Here is a 21,294-nt window from a genome sequence, read left to right on the forward strand (position 1 = left end):
CCGTCCGAGGGCACGGGCAGACGCAGCGTCTGACTACAGCTTGGTCGCAATGCAAAGCAGCACAAGACATGTTTGGCCGCGATGAATACTCGTGTTGCAGCATGTCCAACCTCAAATACGTTGTCAAAGCGGACAGTGACGTGGATTGGTTGTGTGGACCGTGCAGGGACAACGGCCACGTCTCGCGCTCCCATGCTGGGCAAATGGTGCGAGGTTGCAACGAACCAGCAGGCCCTGCGTCAGGACACGACTATTTCAGAGGGAAAATCATAGGAAATAGAAGGCTAAGCGGTTCGAGGCTTCACGTGAAGCAGTTGCCTTCACCGGTTCCATCGCTGTCTCCAATAGACGAGGGCCTGATCGAGCCCATGGATCATTCCGCTTGGGCCGGTTAGGTCTGTGGGAAAAGAGTGCGGAGAGTACGCGCATTATCCCACGCTGAGTTACGTGCTCTCAAAGCAGCATAACCTTACGCTACACCTCATGCCTCAGTTCGGACTGCAAGGCTCGCTGAGTGAGTCCTTGCCAGAGACGGTCCCCCTGTGCGCGCCAACGGCTGGTATGAATGCATTGTGAGCACACGACAATGAGCACGTACGCTGTAGGTTTGGTTCAAAATTAGACAGATACAGTCGTCTTGGAATATAAAGGTTTACATATGAATCGCAATCCTCAGGTTCGAAAACTCTGTCAAGCCCTCCTCGCGCGGCGAGCTCTGTTGCTTCACATACGAGACATGGTCGCTCTCCGGGGGTCCGAGATACTTCATTTCTGTGCCGCCAAGGTCCAGGACAATCTTCTCCATGGCAACGTTCAGGCTGCGGAAGCGGATTTCAAAAGTGTGGCGGCCAGGCTTGACCTTGCCGATGCTGTGTCTGTTCTTCCAGACGTAGTTTTGGGCTGCCGACGTCCAGCCGTTGGGGTACGAGCCTGAGCCATCCTTGGTCACACGGTGAGTCAATACATCGCCGCCGTCCCAGCGAGTGTCGTACTGCATCTTGCTGTTTGGATCTGCCTCCAGCGTCATGTGGAAGTGTATCTCAACACTCGCGTTGTCGCCCGTGGTGAACGTGTGCATATCGTACTTGAGAAAGGGTATGGCCTTTGGCTTACTAAAGTCGTAGCTGTTGGGCAGCGTAACCGAGCCACCGTCCTGACGACCGAGGATGGGCAGTTGGATATAAGGCGCCGTAACCCACTTCCCAGGGTTGATGGACACGTAGCTGTCATTTTGAACGAAGCCAGTGAAGCCCTCGGGGGCCTGATGCTTTCGTACTTGCATCCTGACCTTCTCGTACCCATCCACACTTCCTATGATTTCGATAAAGATCTTCTCGTCAAACTTGTCGGGCACATCTTTCCAGTCGACCGTGACGTGAATCCGTATATCTTCGTCGTCAGGGTTCAACGTGCCACTGTACTGAGTTAGCGTAAGCCACTCGTACTGCGGTCTGGCCTCCCATGTGAACCCCTTGGTACCGCGATGGAAGATTTCAAAGTACTGATCCTGAGGTCCATAAGGGCTCATGGGCCGAAGGGTGACGCCAGGTTCTAGCCACAGTCGGGAAGGATGTGTGCGGTCGACGTCTTCGTTGATGATGCCGGGGCTAACGCCGGTGTGGCCCTCAACTGCTACGCCCATCTGACCGACGCTGGGATTCGAGTCGGCGTTGGCTCTGACCCATGATAGCCCATCAATCATGTCCCGCGATGGACCAATGACGTGGGAGCCATAGCCATAATGAGGCTGGCGTAACATATGGTTCCATTTGCCATCCAAAAGGGAGTGGTATTCACGAGTGAGGACATCGTCAGCGTCGAAAAGACGCAAGCACTCGTGCAAAAGGGGGTTCGTAGTGTTGCGCCGTTGCTTCCCGCACAGCCGATTCTTGGTCTGTGTCATGCGCAAGTTGTTGTAGATGTAGGAGGCCTTGATAGGGTGGACAACGAGCTGGAAGAAAGCTGGCTTTTGGATAGAGGAGATCTCGGCATGAATGGCCTCGGCTTCCTTGGTGAGTTCTGCCCATCGGCCAACGATGGTCTCAGCTTCGCGATACTTGAGCACCGAGAATGTCTCGGCCTCAATCTGTTCGTGCTTGCGCAGTGCGATGAGCCGTTCAAAGCCGTACCAAAGGTCCGCGATTCTTTGAGCATACTTGTCGCCAAATTCCCTCTCGGCAAGCTTTTTGAAATAGCTGGGGAACCCATCCGCTGGAATGGAGTCAATGTCCCAGGCAAAGTCAAATGCAAAGCTCAAGGGGAGCTCTTGAGGCTTCAGATCTCCCACATTAAAGACCCAAATTTGAGTGGCACCCTGATCGTAGCCGAGTCGCAGTTGGTGCCAGACTTTCCCCTGGACCGAGTCAACGATGAGAACCAGGCATACCATAAAATGTCTTACCAAAGTGTTGCTGTTCATCCAGCGATAGCTCCGAGGACCTCCAGTATACTGGAAGTGGTAGTAATACTGTCTGGTTAGCATTCACACTCCATAGTGTGCAGTGCTATACGTACTCCTAGGCCTCCTTTTCTCTTCCTCTCCTCCGCGGTGGGGAGCCTTCTGAGGGACCCATTGTTGTCGTCCGCGAACAACAGTGTCATGTCATCTGGGATTCGCAGGCCCTGCTCGTAATAACGTTGAACCTCGTTGTAGAGTGCTATCAGCTGCATCTCGCCGTCGTTTTCGCCGTACTTGTCTTTGATAATGCCACGCTGGACCTTCAAGATGTCGGTCAGCGTGGCAATGGGATCATCGCTGCCGATTGCGCCATCGCCCTCGGCTCTCATGCCCATTGTGATATAGGACTCATAAGGGACAGCTCGCTCTGCGCCAAAATCGAAATAATCCGTGATCTTCTCGCGATTGGTATCCCAGCGCCACGTGCCACCAGGCTCGTTGGCTGACCACTCGTTCATGGCTCGCTGCATAGGCTCGTGGTGTGAGGTGCCTACCACAATACCGTAGTCATCGGCGGTCTTCTGGTTCTCCGGGTCGTCGACAAAGAATGATCGTCCCGGCTGAGGGTACCCTCGCCACATGGCCGGCCACAAGAAGTTGGCTTTGAGACGGAGGAGGAGCTCGAAGATGTGCTTGTAGACCCTTGTATCGAACTGGTTGGACGGACCGAAATGCTCGGCAAACCACGTGTCCATGCCCGGGGCCTCATCATTGATGAAGATGCCGCGATATTTCACACTAGGTTCTCCATTCTTTGTCGTCACTGGAAGGGCACATATCTCCAAGTGCTGCTTGGGCGGAACGTCAGCCCACCAATGCCAGCTATTCGAGTTAGTGCCCGAAGATGAGAGTGCGGGTGAAACTCACGGGGAGATTCCGATCTGCTGCGAGAGTGAGTATGCGCCGAATATTGCACCTCGCTTGTCACTACCAGCAATGACCAGGCCACAATCGTAGTCATCCACTGGCTTTTCGACACACGCGGTGATCCACGATTCCCACGTCCCTTGGATGTCGGCGACATTGATCTTGCCCGCGCCCTCCAGAGACTGAATCGTTGAGGATTTCGCCAGGGTGCCTACAATGATGCAAACGTTGGAGGACCTTCGTGCGGAACGATCCACCTTCCGATGCCTTCCTTGGGCGGTCACCTTGTCGAAGTCTGCTGTTAACGCCTCGACTGCTATGTGCACGCCCTTGTAGTCCTCGTCGTCAACAATAAGGTCAGCACCAACAAGGCTGAACCCCTTGCCAGCTTCAAAGGCAACAAGCTGTTCTTCGAACATGATGCAACGATAACCCTTGGTTGTGGTTCAAAGTGAAGTTGATCAAAAATGGCTGATATTCAGGGGTTGGTAGCTGATGTGCGGTACTCAGCTATTCTTATGCTGATTGGGAGGCCTTTCAACAAGCTGTCGATGGAATTCAGACACCGCACGACTCGACTCCCGGGTGAGACAGCGAGCCCTTTGCGTATGTGATTATTTCTGGGGTAGCGTGGCACCGAGGAGCTGGTGACCGCCACAGATGGAGTGTGGATGGACCCTCGTGATGGAAGACGGTGCTCGCTCGAGAGCATGAAAGCTTTCTTCGGGGCACAAACGTGAGAGGTATGAGACGCGACGGTGATCATTGCCCCAAGTTCCCCGCACAACACGCAGATGGTGACGCCACGGATCGCAACTTGGAAATAGCGTCCCGCAACATGCCCAAGTTCCTGCAAGCTGGAGCGGATTCAAGCGTCCTTGACATGGCCGGCTGTGGCCACAGCCAGGATTTCGTCTTCAAGGCCATCGACGTGGACGACCTGTATTCCAGCATCTTCCAGCATTTTGCGCCCCGGATTCTGTCCAACAAAAGTCTCGGGCTCTTGAACACCAACATAGACCGTCTTGATCCAGGAACTCTGTCGGATGATCCTCTCCACACAGGGGAGGTTGCCACTCAGACGCTTGAAGCAAGGCTCCACGGTCGTATACAGGGCATGAGGCCCCGTGATGGCCTTGGCCAGGCCCTCTTCGGTGGTCGAATGCTGCTTTGCTAACTTGAGAAAACAGCACTGTTCCGCATGTGTATTTCCAGGAAGCTCAAGGGTGTATCCCTGTGCTATGGTGGACAGATCGCGCTCTCTGATGATCATAGCTCCTACTCTGAAGTTTGTCGGTTTGGGAGGTGAATTGCGAGCGAGGTCCAAGCATTTGGCCATGCAGTCTTTGTGTTGTCTTTCAACTTGCGCTTCCATGATAACTGCGTCCTGGTCTGTCAACGCGAGTTCGATCTAGCCTGACGTTGGTGAGTGTTGAAGTTGGTACACAATACGGAGTACCGCATGACTTGACGTCGCACTGCACTTCCCGCATGGTGGCATGCTCTGCCCCGTACCGCCCCGCCCTGTATCCAGACCCTACTCCACCAAAGCTCCGACGCGTTGCTTGACGCGTCTCCCAGAATTGCTCGTCATCTCCCATCATCGACACAACCGCAAAGATTTACAATGTCAGACCATGAAGACCTGCTCGAGGGTCAGCCGCCCTCCATTGACCCGTATGAGGTTCTTGACCTCGAAAACACAGCATCAGAGGACCAGATCAAAAGAGCGTACCGCAAAGCTGCGCTGAAGCACCATCCAGGTGAGGCCATCACCTGACCCCTCTGAATGCAACGTTGTTGACGAAGTGTGCTCTAGACAAGGCGCCCGCAAACGATGCTAAGAAGCTCGCTGCTGCCAACAAGGCTTTCCAGGAAGTCGCCTTTGCCTATGCAATCCTGTCCGACCCCAAGCGTCGAAAGCGCTATGACGAGACCGGGTCAACCTCCGATTCCATTCTAGATTCCGAAGGATTCGACTGGAGCGACTTTTATCGCAATGCCTTTGAGGACGCCGTCTCGGCCGACGCGATTGAAAAGTTCCGGACGGAATACAAAGGCTCAGAGGAGGAAAAGGAAGACCTGCTTCACTACTTTGAGCTATGCGAGGGTGATATGCGCCATGTCTACGAGCATGTCATGCTCAGCGACATGGTTGAAGACGAGGACCGATTCAGGGTGATAATCGACGAAGCGATCGCGAAAAGGGAGGTCCCGGCTTTTGGGAGCTACCACAAGGAGAGCGAGCGACAGCGCGCATCACGGATGAAGAAGGCTCGCGCGGCCAAGGCACAGGAGGGCAAGGAGGCGGAGGAATACGCCAAGGAAATTGGCGCTCACGACAAGCTGTACGGGAAGAGCAACAACCAGGAGAGCGCTGAGGATGGCCTCAAAGCTCTCATCCAGGCGAGACAGTCGTCCAGGGCTGGCGCACAAGACAGCTTCCTGCACAACCTGGCCGAGAAATACGGAGGCACTGCCAAGAAACAAAAGAAGGGAACCAAGCGGACGGTCATGGACGAACCACCTGAGGAAGCGTTTGCGGCAACGGCTGCCAGGCAGACGTCAAGGTCTTCAGAGGGTGATCCCGAGACGCCTAGGAAGCAGACAGGCAAACGTGTTAAGAGGTAAGGTGGTTGTCACGAGCCGCTGGCGCTGACGTAAAATGGATGGGACGAGATACGACCTGGACAATGCCATGATGCTGTTGGCATTGGCGCGGACTTTGCGGGTTACATTGACCTAATGAATATAATGACATGAATGATGATCAATGGCTTCCCAGAATCGCGCGACTTGAAGATCATGTGCCCAAGCACCTACGGTCCTGCGGATACTCTGGTGCTGAGCTGGTTTGTTTGTGGGGCAAAACTAATATCGCACCCCATCCACGTCAATTCACGGTCCCTTGATCACCTTCATCATCCTCCACAACTTCTTGGCCAGCTTTTCCAGGACACTGAAATTATGTGCTCTACTGATCAATGTGAATCAGTGCTTGGAATGATCGTGCCGCGTATGTCATGAGTATTTTAACACGTTACGCTACCTACCCGCGATGCTGCTTTCACCTCTCCCCGACGCACAACGTCTGGTGCTTCCTACGCGCAGTCGATATTTCGCGCCTGGAGCAGCACGCCGGTTTTGAGGGTGAGCATTTGTTCACCTGGACTTCCATGTTGTATTAACAAAGCATAGGTCAGGACTTTTATTTCCACCGCAACTTGCCAATACGATGGGCGCGCATTGTTGGTGTAGTCGTTGCTGTGGACGACTTCACAGGACGGCGCGTCTTTACCATTGATGACAGCAGCGGTGTCTGCGTGGAAGCCACTGCTTCCTATGCGCCAGCGCCCAAATTAAACCCGGCAAAACCCAGCCACAACGTCCCAGCCTGGGATAAGACTGCTGGTGTCCATTCTCTCAATCAAGTCGATGGCCAATCTTTCAAGGCTGCATCATCCTCGCCTGGCTTGCCACTCCAAGAAACGGAAGTTGGCAGTGTCGTCGACATCAAAGGCAAGCTGTCTCTATTCCGTGGCGAGATCCAGTTCAGGATAGAGAAAATGGTCACTGTGAGAACCACGGCCCAAGAAGTTATCCTCTGGGAAAAGCGCAACAAGTTCCGGCGCGAGGTCCTCCACGCAGACTGGGTTCTAAGCGAAAAGGAGATACGCCGATGCCGCAAGGAGGCTGAGGACCCTGGAGCCCACGAAGAACGCAACGCCCAACGCAACCACAAGTCCGCACAGAGGGCAGCGGCTGTCAAGCGTTCCTTGAAGGCCAAGTCGAAACTGAGACGCGAAATCACCGCCCATTCGCCGGAAGAGGCTTGAAGCACATCGCCAGCCACCAAATGACCTAATAACCTCGCGCGACTTCCATACCGAGCGGCCGTCTAGTCGCCAGCATCGCAACAACACTGCATGTGCTATCTAAGCCCCAGTACACTTGTACTACTACAGACCTGGTGCGGGTTTCCCCGGGGTGCTTGATTCACGAAAGGCTCTACGCGGAAGTTAGGGGGCCGCTTCCGACAGTGCCCCGCCAGATATTTATCCACCTTACGGAACACCTCCAGTATCTCCAAATGGACAATGAACGACTCGTGGCCAAGAGTCTTTGAGGAGTTCTCTGTACTGGAACGGCAAACGCCCCACTCATGATGAGGGCGTGGGGGACAAGATGTATGGTTGAGAGCAACTGAAGCCAGCCTCGGCCACACTTGCTGACAGGCTGAATACAAAGTACCCTCTTCAGTACTATGAAGCCATCCACGAGTGATTAGGCTCCCGAACTAGCCGACCTCCACAACCGCTGGGGACGGTGTCGTGGCTTTTTTGTGGCTGGAAATACTGGAGCAGACTTGTTGGGCAGCAGTTTTATCAATCAGCCTTTCTAAAACGGCTTCTAGCGCATGGTGGTATTCTTATGAGGGTGGGCACGTGGCACTGCGAATGGTTGACAAAAGCCCCGGTGTTGGGTACTACCCTTGGACTTGGGTTGGGCTCTACCATGCATTAATAGGTACCTGAGTGTGGTATTGCATCTGGTCACTTACGCACTACAGCTCAATTCGACACTATTACTGACGCTTATCAATCGTGACGAATGGTCTGAAGCCTGCCTTGGGGAGTGCCTTGCCCGGGCCAAGTCGCTGACTACTACTTATAACGTTAGATGTCAGCCCTTGAGTCAACTACCCTACGTACATTGAATATGGGGCCAAGGTCGCGTGCAAAGCGAGCAGTGAGCTCTCGAGCACGGGAGCACATCTGCGCTACAAAGAGCTTTTAGATTCATCCATCTCGCCTAGGCCTTGTTAGGTCTCTGTTGAAAAAAAAAAAAAAAAGGCGAGGCCATGTCGGGTGCTATTGATGTGGCTGAGGCGCAATACCTTACCTGCGGTAGGTAAGTAAACAACAAGCAATACGGCCCCCGGTTTCTTGGCGGCTCAACCAACATGGCCCTCAGTATCCTCGAGCTAGTAGATGGAACGTGCTGCATTGCTTCGCCTTTCATTTGTTCTTTGTAAAGAACCGCAACAAAAAAGAGCAACCATTGCCAGTTGCCGCATTACCAGCACTAGTGGTTGGATAAAACATCGAAGCTAGTAGTGGATCGCGCGCAGCATTCCCAGATTTTAAAGTTTGAGAGCCTACAAACCTCAATTCTGCTTCTGCTTCTCCTCTCCATCCTCATCGTCACTGTCGTTACAGCTCCAAAAGACCGATTTCTTAAGCCGTACCAGGTATGTCATGAACAGCCCCAGAGGAATCGACCCAAGTTGCCCGCTGCGCGACACCATCCATGCTGCTGCGCTACCTCCGTGTGAGCATGGCCACTGTTTGAGGCCTCCCTCCCACCTCCGGCGAGCCGCCCAAGCGACATGACCGAGTATGCCGCTCGCAGTCAATGACGCACTGCTGTCTACTCGCTAGCGGTGCGGTGAGGATGAAGAATTCCCCCTCACGCGCCGGCAAGCCTGGATGGCCGGCAGAACCTGCGTGGACGGGCATCAGTGCAGCGCAATGTAGCGCGGCGCGACAGCGTGGATCGGGAGGCGTCCAGTCATCCCCCACATTACGGGACGGGGGCTGGACTGGAAACCGGTCAATGCTCATCGCTAACCGGGCTGTGCGTCACTGTAGTGATCCCCCCATTCTGTCCCGATCTCCTAGCTAAAGACTGCTGCCACGTCGACCCGTCAACACCCATTACCCGCGACACCGACAAGCCCAGCATCGCCAAACCTGCTGCCGCATCGGGCATCCGAACATCATATCCGGCCACAATGTCTGGTATTTGTAAGTACAATAAGTATCTGTTTGTCAAATTATCCGAGGTGTGGTGCGCTACCACAAGATCGGCCCGTTGCCCCAGAGCCCGAAGTTTGAGGGAGGACTGGAGGCGCCTGCTTCTCTGCACAGCCTCACTCCAAGATCCAGCCAGTCCCGACTCCCGCCCCTCGACTCCAATCCTCTCTCCAGTCTTTTGTTCCTCTGGAGCTACTACTCACCTTATCCTGCTTCGCCTTGGCGAAGTCTTTGGATGTTCTCGTCCCCTGGTTGCCTCTCATTCTTGTCCCTCATCTCTCTCCCTTCACCGATCCCTTCTTTCATACGTACGGCGAGCTTGTTCGACAAGCACTTGGGACATTGTCTCGGCACATGACCCATCCCCAAATGTGAGCTCACCTGATCTCTGCGCTGCCATTGGCGTCCAAGCGGTCCGCTTTTGCACCGGAGCACTGAGCTCCAGCGCTGCTGGCAAGCTCTGTTTTTCAAAGTTGCGGTTGGCCCTATCCCACTACGGGATCTCCAACCTCGTTCCGATCCACGGTCTCCCACTCCCCGACACCACGTCCCGACTGTCCTGCTTCGATCGATCGTTCTTCTTTGGCCTCGGCATGCCATAATTTTTTATATATTATTATCTTGACATTGCCGAGGCGCTATTGGGCTTATGCTGACCCATCGACCGCCACGCAGTTAACTCACACTTCGCCCGAGAGGTCAGGCGCACCATGAGCAACAAGACGGACGACAACGATGCCGACGAGCGTACGCCGCTCGTCAATGGCGGTCCTTCCGGGTCGCCATCGCATCACATTGTCGCCAATGGAAATCATAGTACCGCCAAAGCCTTCTTTTTCGACTCGCGGCATACCCCGGGTCTCGAGAGCGACAATTTGGCAGTCCGGTCCCTGGTCTACACCTGGCACATTGCCAAGGTTACAATCTTGAGCAGTACGTTGGTCGCGCATTGAACCTGGGCATATTGACTGACGCCTTTTAGACTACACCAATATCCTTCTACCAATGGTCCCCATCGGTATCATTGCCGGCGCCATGGGCTGGGACCCGACCGCCGTCTTTGTCATCAACTTCTTTGCGATCATCCCCCTCGCCGCTGTTCTCTCTTTTGCGACAGAGGAGATCTCGATCAAGCTGGGTGAGACCCTGGGCGGACTTCTCAATGCGACGTTTGGAAACGCAGTCGAACTTATCGTCAGCATTGTGGCCCTGAAGGATGGTCAGATCGAAGTTGTACAGTCTTCCATGCTGGGCTCGATCCTGTCCAACCTGCTGCTTGTCATGGGCATGTGCTTCTTCTTCGGTGGCCTCGTACACCGTGGCGAGAGCGGTGCGGGATCTGAGCAGGTCTTCTCCTCGGCCGTTGCGCAGGCTACGTGCTCGCTTATGACACTCTCGTCTGCTTCACTGGTCATCCCTGCTGCTGTAAGCTGACACGACGTGACCATTTGTAATTAGCCCCACGCTGACAGATTCCCAGCTGTATGGTGTCCTCGATCAGAACGGCTCGGATGATAAGAATCAGAGCATCCTTGTCCTGTCCCGCGGCACAGCCATCATCCTCCTCATTCTCTACGTCATGTACCTCGTCTTCCAGCTGCGCACGCACAGCAATCTCTTCGACGCCGAGGACCAGGCGGCCGAGGAGGAGGAGCCTGAGGAGCCCAGCATGGGTCCTATTGCTTCTGCCGGTGTTCTCGTTGTCACCACGATCCTTGTTGCCATCTGCGCCGATTACTTGGTCGGCAGCATCGACCACATTGTCGAGAGCGCGAATATCAGCAAGGCTTTTATCGGGTTGATTCTCATCCCCATCGTCGGTAACGCTGCCGAGCATGTCACTGCGGTTGTCGTTGCTTTGCGCGACAAGATGGATCTGGCCATGGGTGTCGCCATTGGCTCCAGCATTCAGATCGCGCTACTCGTCACGCCCTTCCTCGTCATGGTTGGCTGGGCCATTGGCCAGCCCATGACCCTCCGCTTTGAGACATTCGAGACAGTGGCCTTTGCGGTATCGGTGCTGGTTGTCACCTATACTGTGCAGGACGGCAGGTCCAACTACCTCGAGGGCGCCATGTTGCTCGGTCTCTATATCATCATCGCTGTTGCGTTCTTCGCGACGCCCAGCGGTGCGCTGGACAAGTCTGGTGCTTAAGTGACTCGACGTCAATTTCTCTTTGTTCTTCGTAAAATTTGTTGGATATTCTCGAGAGGATAACCGTGTCTATCTCTCTGTATTACTACTACTACTACCACTGCTACGATGCAACAAAGGTTTGGATTTATCCTAGGTTCAGGTTTTGAAGGAATACCCGTGTTCAGGTGTTGCCAGGTGGGTAAAAAAGGCGGTCAAGATTGAGCAATGTATAAGGTAGATCTACTATGCTATTTACAATGAAATGATCTCTGCGAATACAAGTTCCACGTCGTGAATGCGTGTTCGGCGCCTGACTTGGCTTGTATGGCTGTACCACCATCGCTATCCAAGGTTCATTGTGTGATATTTGCCATCTATCAACAGACAAAGGTAGTCTACTATTTTGGCTTGGCCATGGGTGCAATGATACCCTGTTTCATGAGCACACGCGGCTTTGTGCTGTCCTGGAATGTCTCCTTTGTCTGCCACTCTGGTCCAACCGGCAGACGCAGGGATCGCTCGTATTGCGCCCGGGACTCGAAGGGGTGCGGCAACTGCGAGGCGAGGTAGCGGCCGTTCTGCGCATGTCAGTCAGTCTCAGTGTTTAAGCGTGGCGGATGGGGGACCACCTACCTTCTTGATGCGCTTCTCGTTGATAATCACCTTGTCCAGCTTCGCGTCCTGGCGATCCTTCTTCTTGATGCCCTCCACCTTGGTGAGGAACCGTCCCCGTTGGCGCTCCTGCTCACGCTTGCTGACGCCCTCGCCGACCCACGAGCCCCAGCCGGGAATCGTGTTGTCAATCACCTTGTCGTCATCGGCCTCGGCCACGTCGGCCTTTTCCGCCTCGAATTCGGCCACGGTGTCGTCGCCGGCAAAGGCACGGTCGACGAGGGTTTGGTCGCGAATCGCGAGGGGCAGGTGGTTCTCTGTCTCAGACTCGTCGGAATCGTCCTGGTCGCCCTTGGCGGCTGCCGATGGCCTTTGTGCAGATGTCTTCTTGGGGGCGGGACGTTTGATCAGGGTGGCTGCGTCGAGCTCGAGACTCTCGGGGGCTGAGGAGCGTGTCTCCTTGCGACGAGCTTTGCCCTGCGACCACTGCCCCTTGTCGCTGTGCACTGTGGAGACGACGTCTTTGCTATCGTCTGCTGCGGGCTCGCGCGCGCGCGAAAGATTGGAGGACCACTTGCCCTTGGTGGCAGCGGCCGACGGCTCATTCGTCTGGAAAGTGGCCGGGGCTTTGCTGGTGGTAGTCTGAACCTCAACCTCGTCTTCCTCGTCGTCCTCGTTATCGCTGTTCCTCCGCTCGGCTCTACGCTCCGACGTATCCAGCGCTGTCGAGAAGCTCTTGGCCGGCCCACCGTATGTGCGTCGACCAACCTCCTTCTCTTCCTCACTCGCGGGGCCGTCCGACCCAGCGCCGAGTTCCTTCTTGATGCGCTCCAGCTCCTCAGCCTCCATCTGCTTGCGTCCAGCCGCGGCGTTTCGCATAAACTTCATCTGCTCGAGCCTTGACAAAGGCTCTCCGTCATCGTTCTCGACGGCCTCGAGTTTTCGAAGCAGCATGGCGTCGTCTTCGGAATCACTGCCGGAACTAGAGGTGTCGTCATCCGAGTCGACCATCTTGCCCTCCTTTCTTCGACGAAGCTCGTCGTCTTTGCGGGCCATCTCATTAAGACCCGTGCGGAAGTCGTCGTCCCACACGGCGCGCTTGGCCCGGTTCCCAATCTTGGCCCACTTGCTGTCCTTGTGCCGTTGCCCAACGCGCTCCAGCGCTCTGCGGCGGTCCTGGGCCTCACGCTCCGCGTCCGAGTCGACCTCGCCGTCCTCCTCCAGCCCGGCGGCTTCACGCTCCTTCTGCTTCCGGTGGACACGGTGGTAGGCCTTGCTCTTGATCTTCTTGACACGAGCGGCTCGCTTCGCCTCTCGCTGTGCGAGCTCGCGCTCTAGTCGTTTGCGGTTGAGGATCTCCTTGTTGCTGAGCTCGTTGCCGTCATCATCGTACACCTTGGGCTTGTCCTTCCTGGGCTTGTCCATTGATAGCCCGCTCTGATCCAGGAGAGACATCATGGTGGACTCTAGCTCATTGGTGGCGTGGGTACTGCTCAGGGGCTGTAGTTCGGTCGTGTTGAGACCTGCGTTGCCGTCTGTCTGGGGAAGCGGGAAGACCAGGTGCTCGGCCCGCCGGTTCTGCTTGACGGTGTCGTTCCATCTGTCGAGGGTCTCGTTGGTCTTCTCATACGCAGCCGCGCGGTCGATGCGTCCCTGCTCACGCCTGGATACAGGAATGTCGAGCTTCTTTGTAGCTCCGGGTCGCTTCTCCCTCTCCTCCTTGTTCATGAGCTTGACCGAGTTCTTGATGAAGGGATCGTCAAGGCCACTCAATCCCAAGTCGCCAATGTTGATCTTCTGTCGTGATGATCCATTGTCTCCCTTCTTCGCCTTGGTGCCAAAGCCCGATACGAGCCCTTGCAGAGCTTCTAGTTTCTCGGGATCCGCTTCGTCGTCGGAAGTGTCATCTTCGTCGTCATTCTCTGGGGCATCCTCGTCGTCACTGTCCGATTCGCCAGACTGATCCGAGTCGTCGTCGTCGTCGTCGTCGGAACCAGACCCTTCCTCCGGCTCATCCTCCGAGTCTTCTTCCCATTGGTCCAGGGCAGTAGCAAGATCGATGGCTTCCGCTCCCAGGGTCTCGCCCTCCTCGTCGTCCGAGTCACCCTCGCCGTCATCATCCCCTTCGGAATCATTCTTCTGCTTGCTCTTCTTGACCTTGGACCCTCGAAAGTGATACTCGTCAAACTTCTCGTTATCGCTGTCACCAAAGGCGTCGTCGCTCTCAATCTCCGAGTCGTCGTCATCGTCGGCCATGCCACCCAGCTGCCACTCGTTGCCCTCGCTGTCGCTGCCGTAGTCGACGTCCTCGTTGCCAGGGCGGGGTGCAGCCCTCGGTTTCTTGCGCTGCGGCTGGTCCCCTTCGTCCTCGTCATCTTCATCGTCATCGTCGTCGCCTCGTCCGCGCTTGTGCTCAATATCCGCGTCGAGCTCCCGGTACCGTGGCGTCTTTTTTACTTTGGAGGGGAAATGCTCCTGCGCGATACCAAAGGCATTCAGCGCATTCTTCTGCGCGCGCGCCTTGGAGTTCTTGCCAGCCTTCTTTGCCTTGGGCGCTGCGGTCAGAGACCGTCCGTGTGCTCGTCGGCCAGGCATGTTGTGGTGGGCGTGGTTGAGGGTCAGCTAGAATTAGACACTCGAACCCCGATTCCAGTCGTAGGTCAATCAATGTGGCTGCATCGCTGGGTTTTTCTGCCGCCTCCAGAAAATTTGGCGGTCAAGGCCCTGCATGTGGGCGGGGACCCCTGCTGCACTAGAGCCTTAGGCTTTGCCCGCCTGAGGCCTATCGGGGAGGGCGGAAGTCGAGTGACCGCATCATCCAATTCCTAATCGCTCCGATGAATTTTATTTGGCAGACGTCGGACCCTTGGCTGCAATCAGCACTCACCCTGACCACCGTCGCACCTCAACAACACAAACAATGGCGTCTCTCGTCCCAGGCATGAGGCGCCTCGTCTACCAGGCGCCGACGCGCTTCTTCGCCTGCAATCAATGCCTCGCGCGCCAACCGACGGCGACATCCCGCATCGTCAGCCTCGTACGATGGCGTGGGTATGCCTCGCAGGCCTCACCACAGCCGACAACGCCACTGAACAAGCTCGCCCAGGACATGTACACCCGCGCACCAGCAAAGGAAGCCGAGAAGGTTAAGAGGGCGTTCCCCGAGACCAGCTCCAAGGGCGTCGCATACTGGTTGCTGGGCAGTGCGGCCAGTGTCTTTGGCATAGTCGTCTTTGGCGGATTGACCCGATTGACCGAGTCTGGGTAAGTCACGAAGGACCCCAGCGGACATGCCCCTTCCCTTACTGACAATGCAATAGCCTCAGCATCACCGAATGGCGGCCTGTCACCGGCTCGAGGCCACCCATGACTGCAGAAGACTGGGACTCCGAGTTCGAAAAGTACCGTGCCTCGCCCGAATTCAAGCTCCTCAACCCACACATGACCCTCGACGAATTCAAGAAGATCTACTTTATGGAATGGGGGCATCGCCTCTGGGGTCGCTTCGTCGGCATGTCCTTTGTCCTGCCTGCCGTCTACTTTGTCGCCCGCCGCCGTGTCAGTCCCAAGATGGCTCTCAACCTGCTCGGCATCTCGACCCTGATTGGCTTCCAAGGATTTATCGGATGGTGGATGGTCAAGAGCGGCCTGAAGGACGACCTCTTCGCCCCTGGTTCGCACCCTCGCGTCTCCCAGTATCGACTAACCACTCACCTGGGCACCGCCTTCATCTGCTACTCCTGGATGCTCGTCTCTGCCCTCTCCATCCTCCGGGCTCACAGCATGCGCGCTAATCCCAAGGCCGCCCTTGACACCATCAAGGCCATACAGAACCCGGCGCTTAACGTCTTCCGCCGCACGGCTTTTGGCATGGTCGCTCTGGTCTTCATCACGGCCATGTCGGGCGGTCTCGTCGCCGGTCTGGATGCTGGTCTCATCTACAACGAATTCCCCAAGATGGGTCTGGGTCTGACGCCCCCCAAGTCTGAGCTCTTTGACAAGTTCTACTCCCGCAAGGAGGACAGGTCGGATCTCTGGTGGCGGAACATGCTCGAAAACCCCAGCACCGTGCAGATGGACCACCGCATCCTGGCCGTCTCGACCTTCACCGCCATCCTCGCTCTGTATGCTTACTCGCGCACGGGGCGCGTCGCGGCTGTGCTGCCCAAGGGGGCCAAGAAGGGCTCACTCGGCCTCGTCCACCTGGTCACCATGCAGGCCGCCCTCGGCATCTCCACACTTATCTACATGGTACCCATTCCTCTGGCGGCCGCTCACCAGGCAGGCAGTCTAGCCGTGCTGACGGGCGCCCTGGTGCTTGCACAGAGGATGCATGTTCCCCGTCCCACGGTGCGGATGCTGGAAAGGAGGCTCAAGTCCATGAAGCACTGAGGTTCGATTCGGTCGAGTGCCGGTGCGGGCATGTGCCCTTGTGTACCATTTTGTAAGTTAGACATCTTAGTGGAGATCGGCATGACGGGATACACTTTCTCAACTCAGCATGGACGGCGTTCTTCTGTAGATTAAAAAAATAAATTTCAAGATCAGGATGTGGCATGTGCAGCTGATGTACAGCGAGGATTGAAAGATGATAGACGATAGAACCACCCATGCCCTAGAAGATATATTCTTTTTAACACCATGAGCTAAATTCTACTCATAAGTCAAGACAACGCTCTGATAGTTTTGCTTATCCATGCTCCCACAACTAGCATTACCCGACATGTGTGTGTGGCTTGCCATTAGTATTTATACGAGAAGAAAAGGAAGAAAAATAAAACCATTATTCCATATACATTCCGTCGCCTCGCATCCCCTGCATTGTCAAGCCCATGTCCGGCGGATGCATCCCGTTGCCTTGCAGTGTCAAATTCATGTTCGGCACGGACCGGCTCATGTTTATGCCTTGGCGGTTGACGGGGCTCCCTGCACCGTTCTGCATCAGGAACCGCGGGTCCGCCATGTTCGCGCGTTGTTGCTGCTGTTGGACTTGCTGCGGGTGCTGTGGATGCTGCTGCGCTTGTTGCTGCTGTGCTTGTTGCTGCTGTGCTTGTTGCTGCTGTGCTTGTTGCTGCTGTGCTTGTTGCTGCTGTGCTTGTTGCTGCTGCTGGGCCTGCTGCTGAGCCTGCTGCTGCTGCTGTTGCGTTGGCCCACGAGTGCGCGGCACGTCCAGCGATGTTTGCTGATGCAACGGCGGGGCCAAGGCCTGCTGCTTCTGCACAGCATGGTTGTGGTCAATCATGGCGAAGCTGTCATCATCGTCCATCTCAGCATCGGCATCGACATCTTGATCGCTGGCCCCTTCAACCGAAGGCGGACCAGTGGTGTTGGCCGATGTGTTCTGATCGCTCACGCCGGTGCTGGCCGTCGACTGGCGGTTCGGCGGTGGGGGACGAGGGTTCATGTGTTGCTGCGGCGTGTTCGTCCGGCTCCGGGCTTGGGAATACCCGTTCGTCTGAGCATCGGTCGGCGGCGTGGAGCCGTCCAGATGGCGTTGGGTATTCATGCCACTGCCACCTCGCGCTGAGGCCACGACAGTCTTCCATCGCTCAATCGACTTTGTAACAATCGTGCCGAGATCCAGGCTCTTGTCCTCGAGATTGAAGCCCACCAGTGACGCCCCCTTGACCCCTTGCTCGTAGGCGTAGGCCATGACATCCTTGTCCATCTGGAGTGTCTGTGGGGCGAGCATCTTGAACTCTTTTGGTTGCTGCAAGCGGTTCAGCTGATCGATCTGTGCCTTGAGATGGGCGTTCTCTGTCTCCAGATTGCGCTGCGTCTCCTTCATCTTCTCGGCGTCTTTGTGTTTCCTGCCAACACTTCGCGCCATCTCCAGTATCCAGAGCTCGTTCTGCCGCCCCTCGGGCAGGCTCTCCCACACGCCGTAGGCAGACTGAATGTGCTCATTGACCTGGTTCTCGAGATTTTCGGCCGACATCTCGGCCCGACGTACTTGCTCGCGCTTATCCCGGAAAACATTGTTTTGTGGAGGAGGGTACGTGAGTTCATCGACTATTTCGGTGGTGGCCGAGGCACATGTGATTTTCCATTGCCTGAATTCTTCTTGGAAGTAGGCACGGAGGGCGTCGTACTCGCGCCTGCCCGGACATTGGACTGACCAGGAGGTGGATGTGGGATGCTGAGTGGAGGAGAAGAGGGTCGGCGGCGGTTGCAGGCATTGGAGCGTCAGGGCAGGGAAGTCGAGGGATAGAGGGTCAAAGTCGAACGGCATAGAGGCGGCATCGATCTGCTGTCTGCCCACTTTGTTAGCGAAAGGAGGATTCGAGACGTGGGTTGAGCGTACTTGGCCGCGCGCCACGAGCTGAGAAGCTCGCGAAGGGCGAGCTCAGCAGCTCTGGCTGTGTCCATGGCGTCGGCCAGCTTGTGTTTCACGTCAAGCTGGGCTTTCTGCGCGAACTGCCGGCTGGCAGTGCGTTGCATGGTTGGCCGCTTGCCAGAAACGTCAGGGGTCGCATCGCCAATGTCGTTCATGACACCGGTCAGCTCCCATCTCGGGGTAGACAGCGCGTATCCCTTCATGGAGTTGTCAACCGCATACTGCCCATCTCTGGGCACTCCGCGATAGCTATCTCTGTCTTGCACCATGCTCTGTTTCCGAGACCCCCCTCTTGGCGTGTCGGTAGGGGTAGAGACGCCGCGTGCGCCAAGTGAGCCTCGCGGCTGGCGACGGGTGATGCCACCACGCATCTTCCTAATCTCGTCGACATCGTGGATGCCATCCTGAGGCTTCGGGTTCTTTTCCTTGATGTACAGGTCTAGATGGCGGCCAAGCGAGGAGGACGTGAATGCCTGGCCGCAAAAGGGGCAGTTTTTGTCTTTGGGGGCGCTATACTTGGGCGTCTTTCCTTCCTGGAGCTCTGAATCGTCCATGACGTTTGGTAGGGAGGCTCGAATGCGGGACAGAAGTGACGGAATCGCAATTCGTGGGGTGGAGAAGCAGGGGCCGGATCGTCGACGCGAAGGGGTTATTGATTGTGATAGGTGCCGATCTTAAGGGATTGGGGGACTTGAACGAGAGTCGAGAAGGCGAGGTGACGGGACCGGCTGTGTTGGGCAAACGAGTGTAGAAAGGCCCGTGGTTCGAAAGGTTACCGATTGGAGTCTTCGAGAGCTTAGTGAGCAATAATTAGAGGGCCTCGCGCTTCAGGTGGGAGGTCCAGACATTGAACGGCACGAAGAGCAGGTCAGGGACGGGACTGGACTGGAGGAGGTGCTCCAACACCAGCTGGAGGGTAGCTTTCCTTGCTTGGTTTGCAGTGCACGCTCGTGGAGAAGTGGCGGATGACAGAAGAGACTGGAAGAAGAGAAGGAGTGGTGAGGTCTAAACGAAGACACGAAAGAAGAGCTCGGTCAAAAGAAAAAGGACTGGAGCTTCGTGGAATTTTTACGGAGCCCCCTGGTCATGAATTGGCGTTTCTGGTCTTTTTCGTCAAGGCCTGATGGATCCTGATCAGCGGAGGCCGGAGGGCAAAGGTCGGCTCGAAAGGGTTGATTCTCATTCAGGGGTGGAACGCACGCTCTGCGCCAATGGCAAGCTTGAGATGTGCTTCACTCCCCGCCCCGGGTCCACTGCTGGGCAAATGTAACGCCCCCCAATCCCCCCATTCCCCGTCACGCATTTTTAGTACAGGGTAGGCCTCTTTTGGTAGCCCCTGACTGCAGATGCCATTGTATGGTCGTCAAGTGTGGGAGCTCTGCTTACCCACACCATCTTCAATAGGCAGCATTTACAAGCTGTAGCAGCACCCCATATGCCTCAAACCTCCTTGAACGCAAACCCCTCAACTGCCAATTGTCACGCTCGTGCAATGCAGCTCAGAGCTTCCGCTAGCGTCGTAACGGGGAATGGCGTCCCCGAGCCGCCCGCCATCCTAGCGCTGTGCTGGCCTTGCAGGGCTCCAGGACCATGCGTTGAGTCCTTGACAGCATGGCACGCCACGCATCTTCATTTTTCGAAGTGCAGGACATTTGCTCCCGTCCGAGAGCCAATCTCTTTGCTCTCGCGAGCCGCCCGTTCACGTTCAGCTGCACGTTATTATGAGTAAGGGTACATATGACCTCTTTTTGGGTCATCTTGTCTCACTTGGAGTGAATCGATTAGGACTGACAACTACGGAGAGTGAAATCCCTCTGCCGCTGTCGTATGCATGTTTCGTCCTTGACTCGAATGTTAGCTACTAAAATGAAGTTAGTAGTTGATGGGTAATATGTACACATCCAATTAAATGCAAGCCAGCGGATATCTAATTCAACTGCATCCTATAGACTTCCGCCCGAATGTTGATCCGTACTCACACAAGCTGGAGCGAGCCACCAGGTAACTTGCTAGCAACGTGTTTTGGCACCTGTCATACTTTAGGTAGTTAATGCTTAACAGGCGACGGTCGCGTATTTGACACATATTTGAGTTGACACAAACGACGCCGGACACAACGCCCTTCGTTGAGCTCAGGGGTTCGGCGTATCGGGAGATCTCCATCAGGTGTAGGGGTCCCTGCTGCTCGGATGCACTGTCCATCACCGGACACATACGTGACTTGAACAGAGTCCAGCTTGTCATTCCGACAACAAGACAATGGAGCAGGCACAGTGCATGAACAAAGCAATGATCAAGTACAGCCCCACTGAAGGAGGTTTATTGCAACTTGCAAGCAAAGGAAAGCCGACGAAAACAAAAAGTCGCGGAACCCCTCATCCCGCGCCTCATCGATCGGTTGTCTCCTTGGGCCTTATTTCGATTGGCTGCACTGGCATTGCAACACCCGGCAAACCTTAAAATTGAGCAGTGCCCCTGAGAACTTTTGGTGTCCAAAGGCTGGACTTCCAGGAATATTATTCAAATGACGACTTCGCAGGACGCTCGCAAGAAGTGCCTATCGCTGCCGCATGGCTGCCATTGACCAACCACACTTTCGACTGGGCTCATTGTCCGAGCTGCACGTCAGCACGACATGCCTGCCGGCTCGTACTACGCTTGCAACTTGCAATCCGTTGACACCAGCCAATGCCACATGCGCCCATGGCCAAGTGAATGTTTCGCAGCACATCAAGGCTTATTTAGCTGGTGAACCCTTTTCTCTCGCAGCGGTGCGGTTGGACAGGTGCGACTCTTGATTGGTGGTTCATCCTACGGACACGCTGAGCTGCGATGACCTTACGAATACGTCGTATGTTTGATGAAGGAGCAAGTCCAAATACCGGGCCAAAGTGTTCTGACAAGAGATCGCGTGCTCCTGGGCCTTGGGCTCTTCGAGTGCAGCCTACGTGGAAGACTGGTACATCAATTGGGCACGTAAATTGCCTGCGTGTTGACCATCTTCGCAGCGCATGGCATACAAAAAGTTAGCAGGACAGTGTATGGATTTCCTGCCACTTGAGAGCAA

The 21,294-nt window shown here is 55.6% G+C and overlaps 7 protein-coding genes across 7 annotated transcripts; 3 read left to right on the forward strand and 4 right to left on the reverse strand.

Moving 5' to 3' along the window:
• Window positions 1-652: 652 nt before the first annotated feature.
• J7T54_003157 (uncharacterized protein) lies at window positions 653-3,744 on the reverse strand (the record flags this gene model as incomplete). Its single annotated transcript, XM_051506970.1, has 4 exons — window positions 653-2,353; window positions 2,402-2,467; window positions 2,515-3,196; window positions 3,326-3,744. The coding sequence occupies 4 exons, from the start codon at window positions 3,742-3,744 to the stop codon at window positions 653-655; spliced, it is 2,868 nt and encodes a 955-aa protein (XP_051361871.1).
• Window positions 3,745-4,193: 449 nt separating this feature from the next.
• On the reverse strand, window positions 4,194-4,656 carry J7T54_003158 (Bifunctional protein-like protein; the record flags this gene model as incomplete). Its single annotated transcript, XM_051506971.1, has 2 exons — window positions 4,194-4,498; window positions 4,608-4,656. The coding sequence occupies 2 exons, from the start codon at window positions 4,654-4,656 to the stop codon at window positions 4,194-4,196; spliced, it is 354 nt and encodes a 117-aa protein (XP_051361872.1).
• Window positions 4,657-4,952: 296 nt separating this feature from the next.
• J7T54_003159 (uncharacterized protein) lies at window positions 4,953-7,161 on the forward strand (the record flags this gene model as incomplete). The annotated part of the gene is made up of 4 exons (XM_051506972.1): window positions 4,953-5,088; window positions 5,145-5,952; window positions 6,321-6,475; window positions 6,524-7,161. 4 exons carry the CDS (start codon window positions 4,953-4,955, stop codon window positions 7,159-7,161), a joined length of 1,737 nt encoding a protein of 578 aa, XP_051361873.1.
• A 1,618-nt stretch (window positions 7,162-8,779) lies between these two features.
• Window positions 8,780-11,296, forward strand: J7T54_003160 (Vacuolar calcium ion transporter; the record flags this gene model as incomplete). Its single annotated transcript, XM_051506973.1, has 5 exons — window positions 8,780-8,846; window positions 8,977-9,132; window positions 9,817-10,074; window positions 10,124-10,566; window positions 10,622-11,296. The coding sequence occupies 5 exons, from the start codon at window positions 8,780-8,782 to the stop codon at window positions 11,294-11,296; spliced, it is 1,599 nt and encodes a 532-aa protein (XP_051361874.1).
• Window positions 11,297-11,676: 380 nt separating this feature from the next.
• J7T54_003161 (small nucleolar ribonucleoprotein complex subunit Utp14) lies at window positions 11,677-14,485 on the reverse strand (the record flags this gene model as incomplete). Its single annotated transcript, XM_051506974.1, has 2 exons — window positions 11,677-11,856; window positions 11,912-14,485. 2 exons carry the CDS (start codon window positions 14,483-14,485, stop codon window positions 11,677-11,679), a joined length of 2,754 nt encoding a protein of 917 aa, XP_051361875.1.
• Window positions 14,486-14,810: 325 nt separating this feature from the next.
• Window positions 14,811-16,282, forward strand: J7T54_003162 (cytochrome c oxidase assembly protein; the record flags this gene model as incomplete). Its single annotated transcript, XM_051506975.1, has 2 exons — window positions 14,811-15,154; window positions 15,211-16,282. The coding sequence occupies 2 exons, from the start codon at window positions 14,811-14,813 to the stop codon at window positions 16,280-16,282; spliced, it is 1,416 nt and encodes a 471-aa protein (XP_051361876.1).
• A 391-nt stretch (window positions 16,283-16,673) lies between these two features.
• J7T54_003163 (uncharacterized protein) lies at window positions 16,674-18,781 on the reverse strand (the record flags this gene model as incomplete). The annotated part of the gene is made up of 2 exons (XM_051506976.1): window positions 16,674-18,144; window positions 18,195-18,781. 2 exons carry the CDS (start codon window positions 18,779-18,781, stop codon window positions 16,674-16,676), a joined length of 2,058 nt encoding a protein of 685 aa, XP_051361877.1.
• Window positions 18,782-21,294: the final 2,513 nt, after the last annotated feature.

This window comes from Emericellopsis cladophorae (assembly GCF_022114955.1).
Source record: "Emericellopsis cladophorae strain MUM 19.33 chromosome Unknown NODE_26_length_287487_cov_117_473679, whole genome shotgun sequence".
Lineage (NCBI taxonomy): Eukaryota > Fungi > Ascomycota > Sordariomycetes > Hypocreales > Bionectriaceae > Emericellopsis > Emericellopsis cladophorae.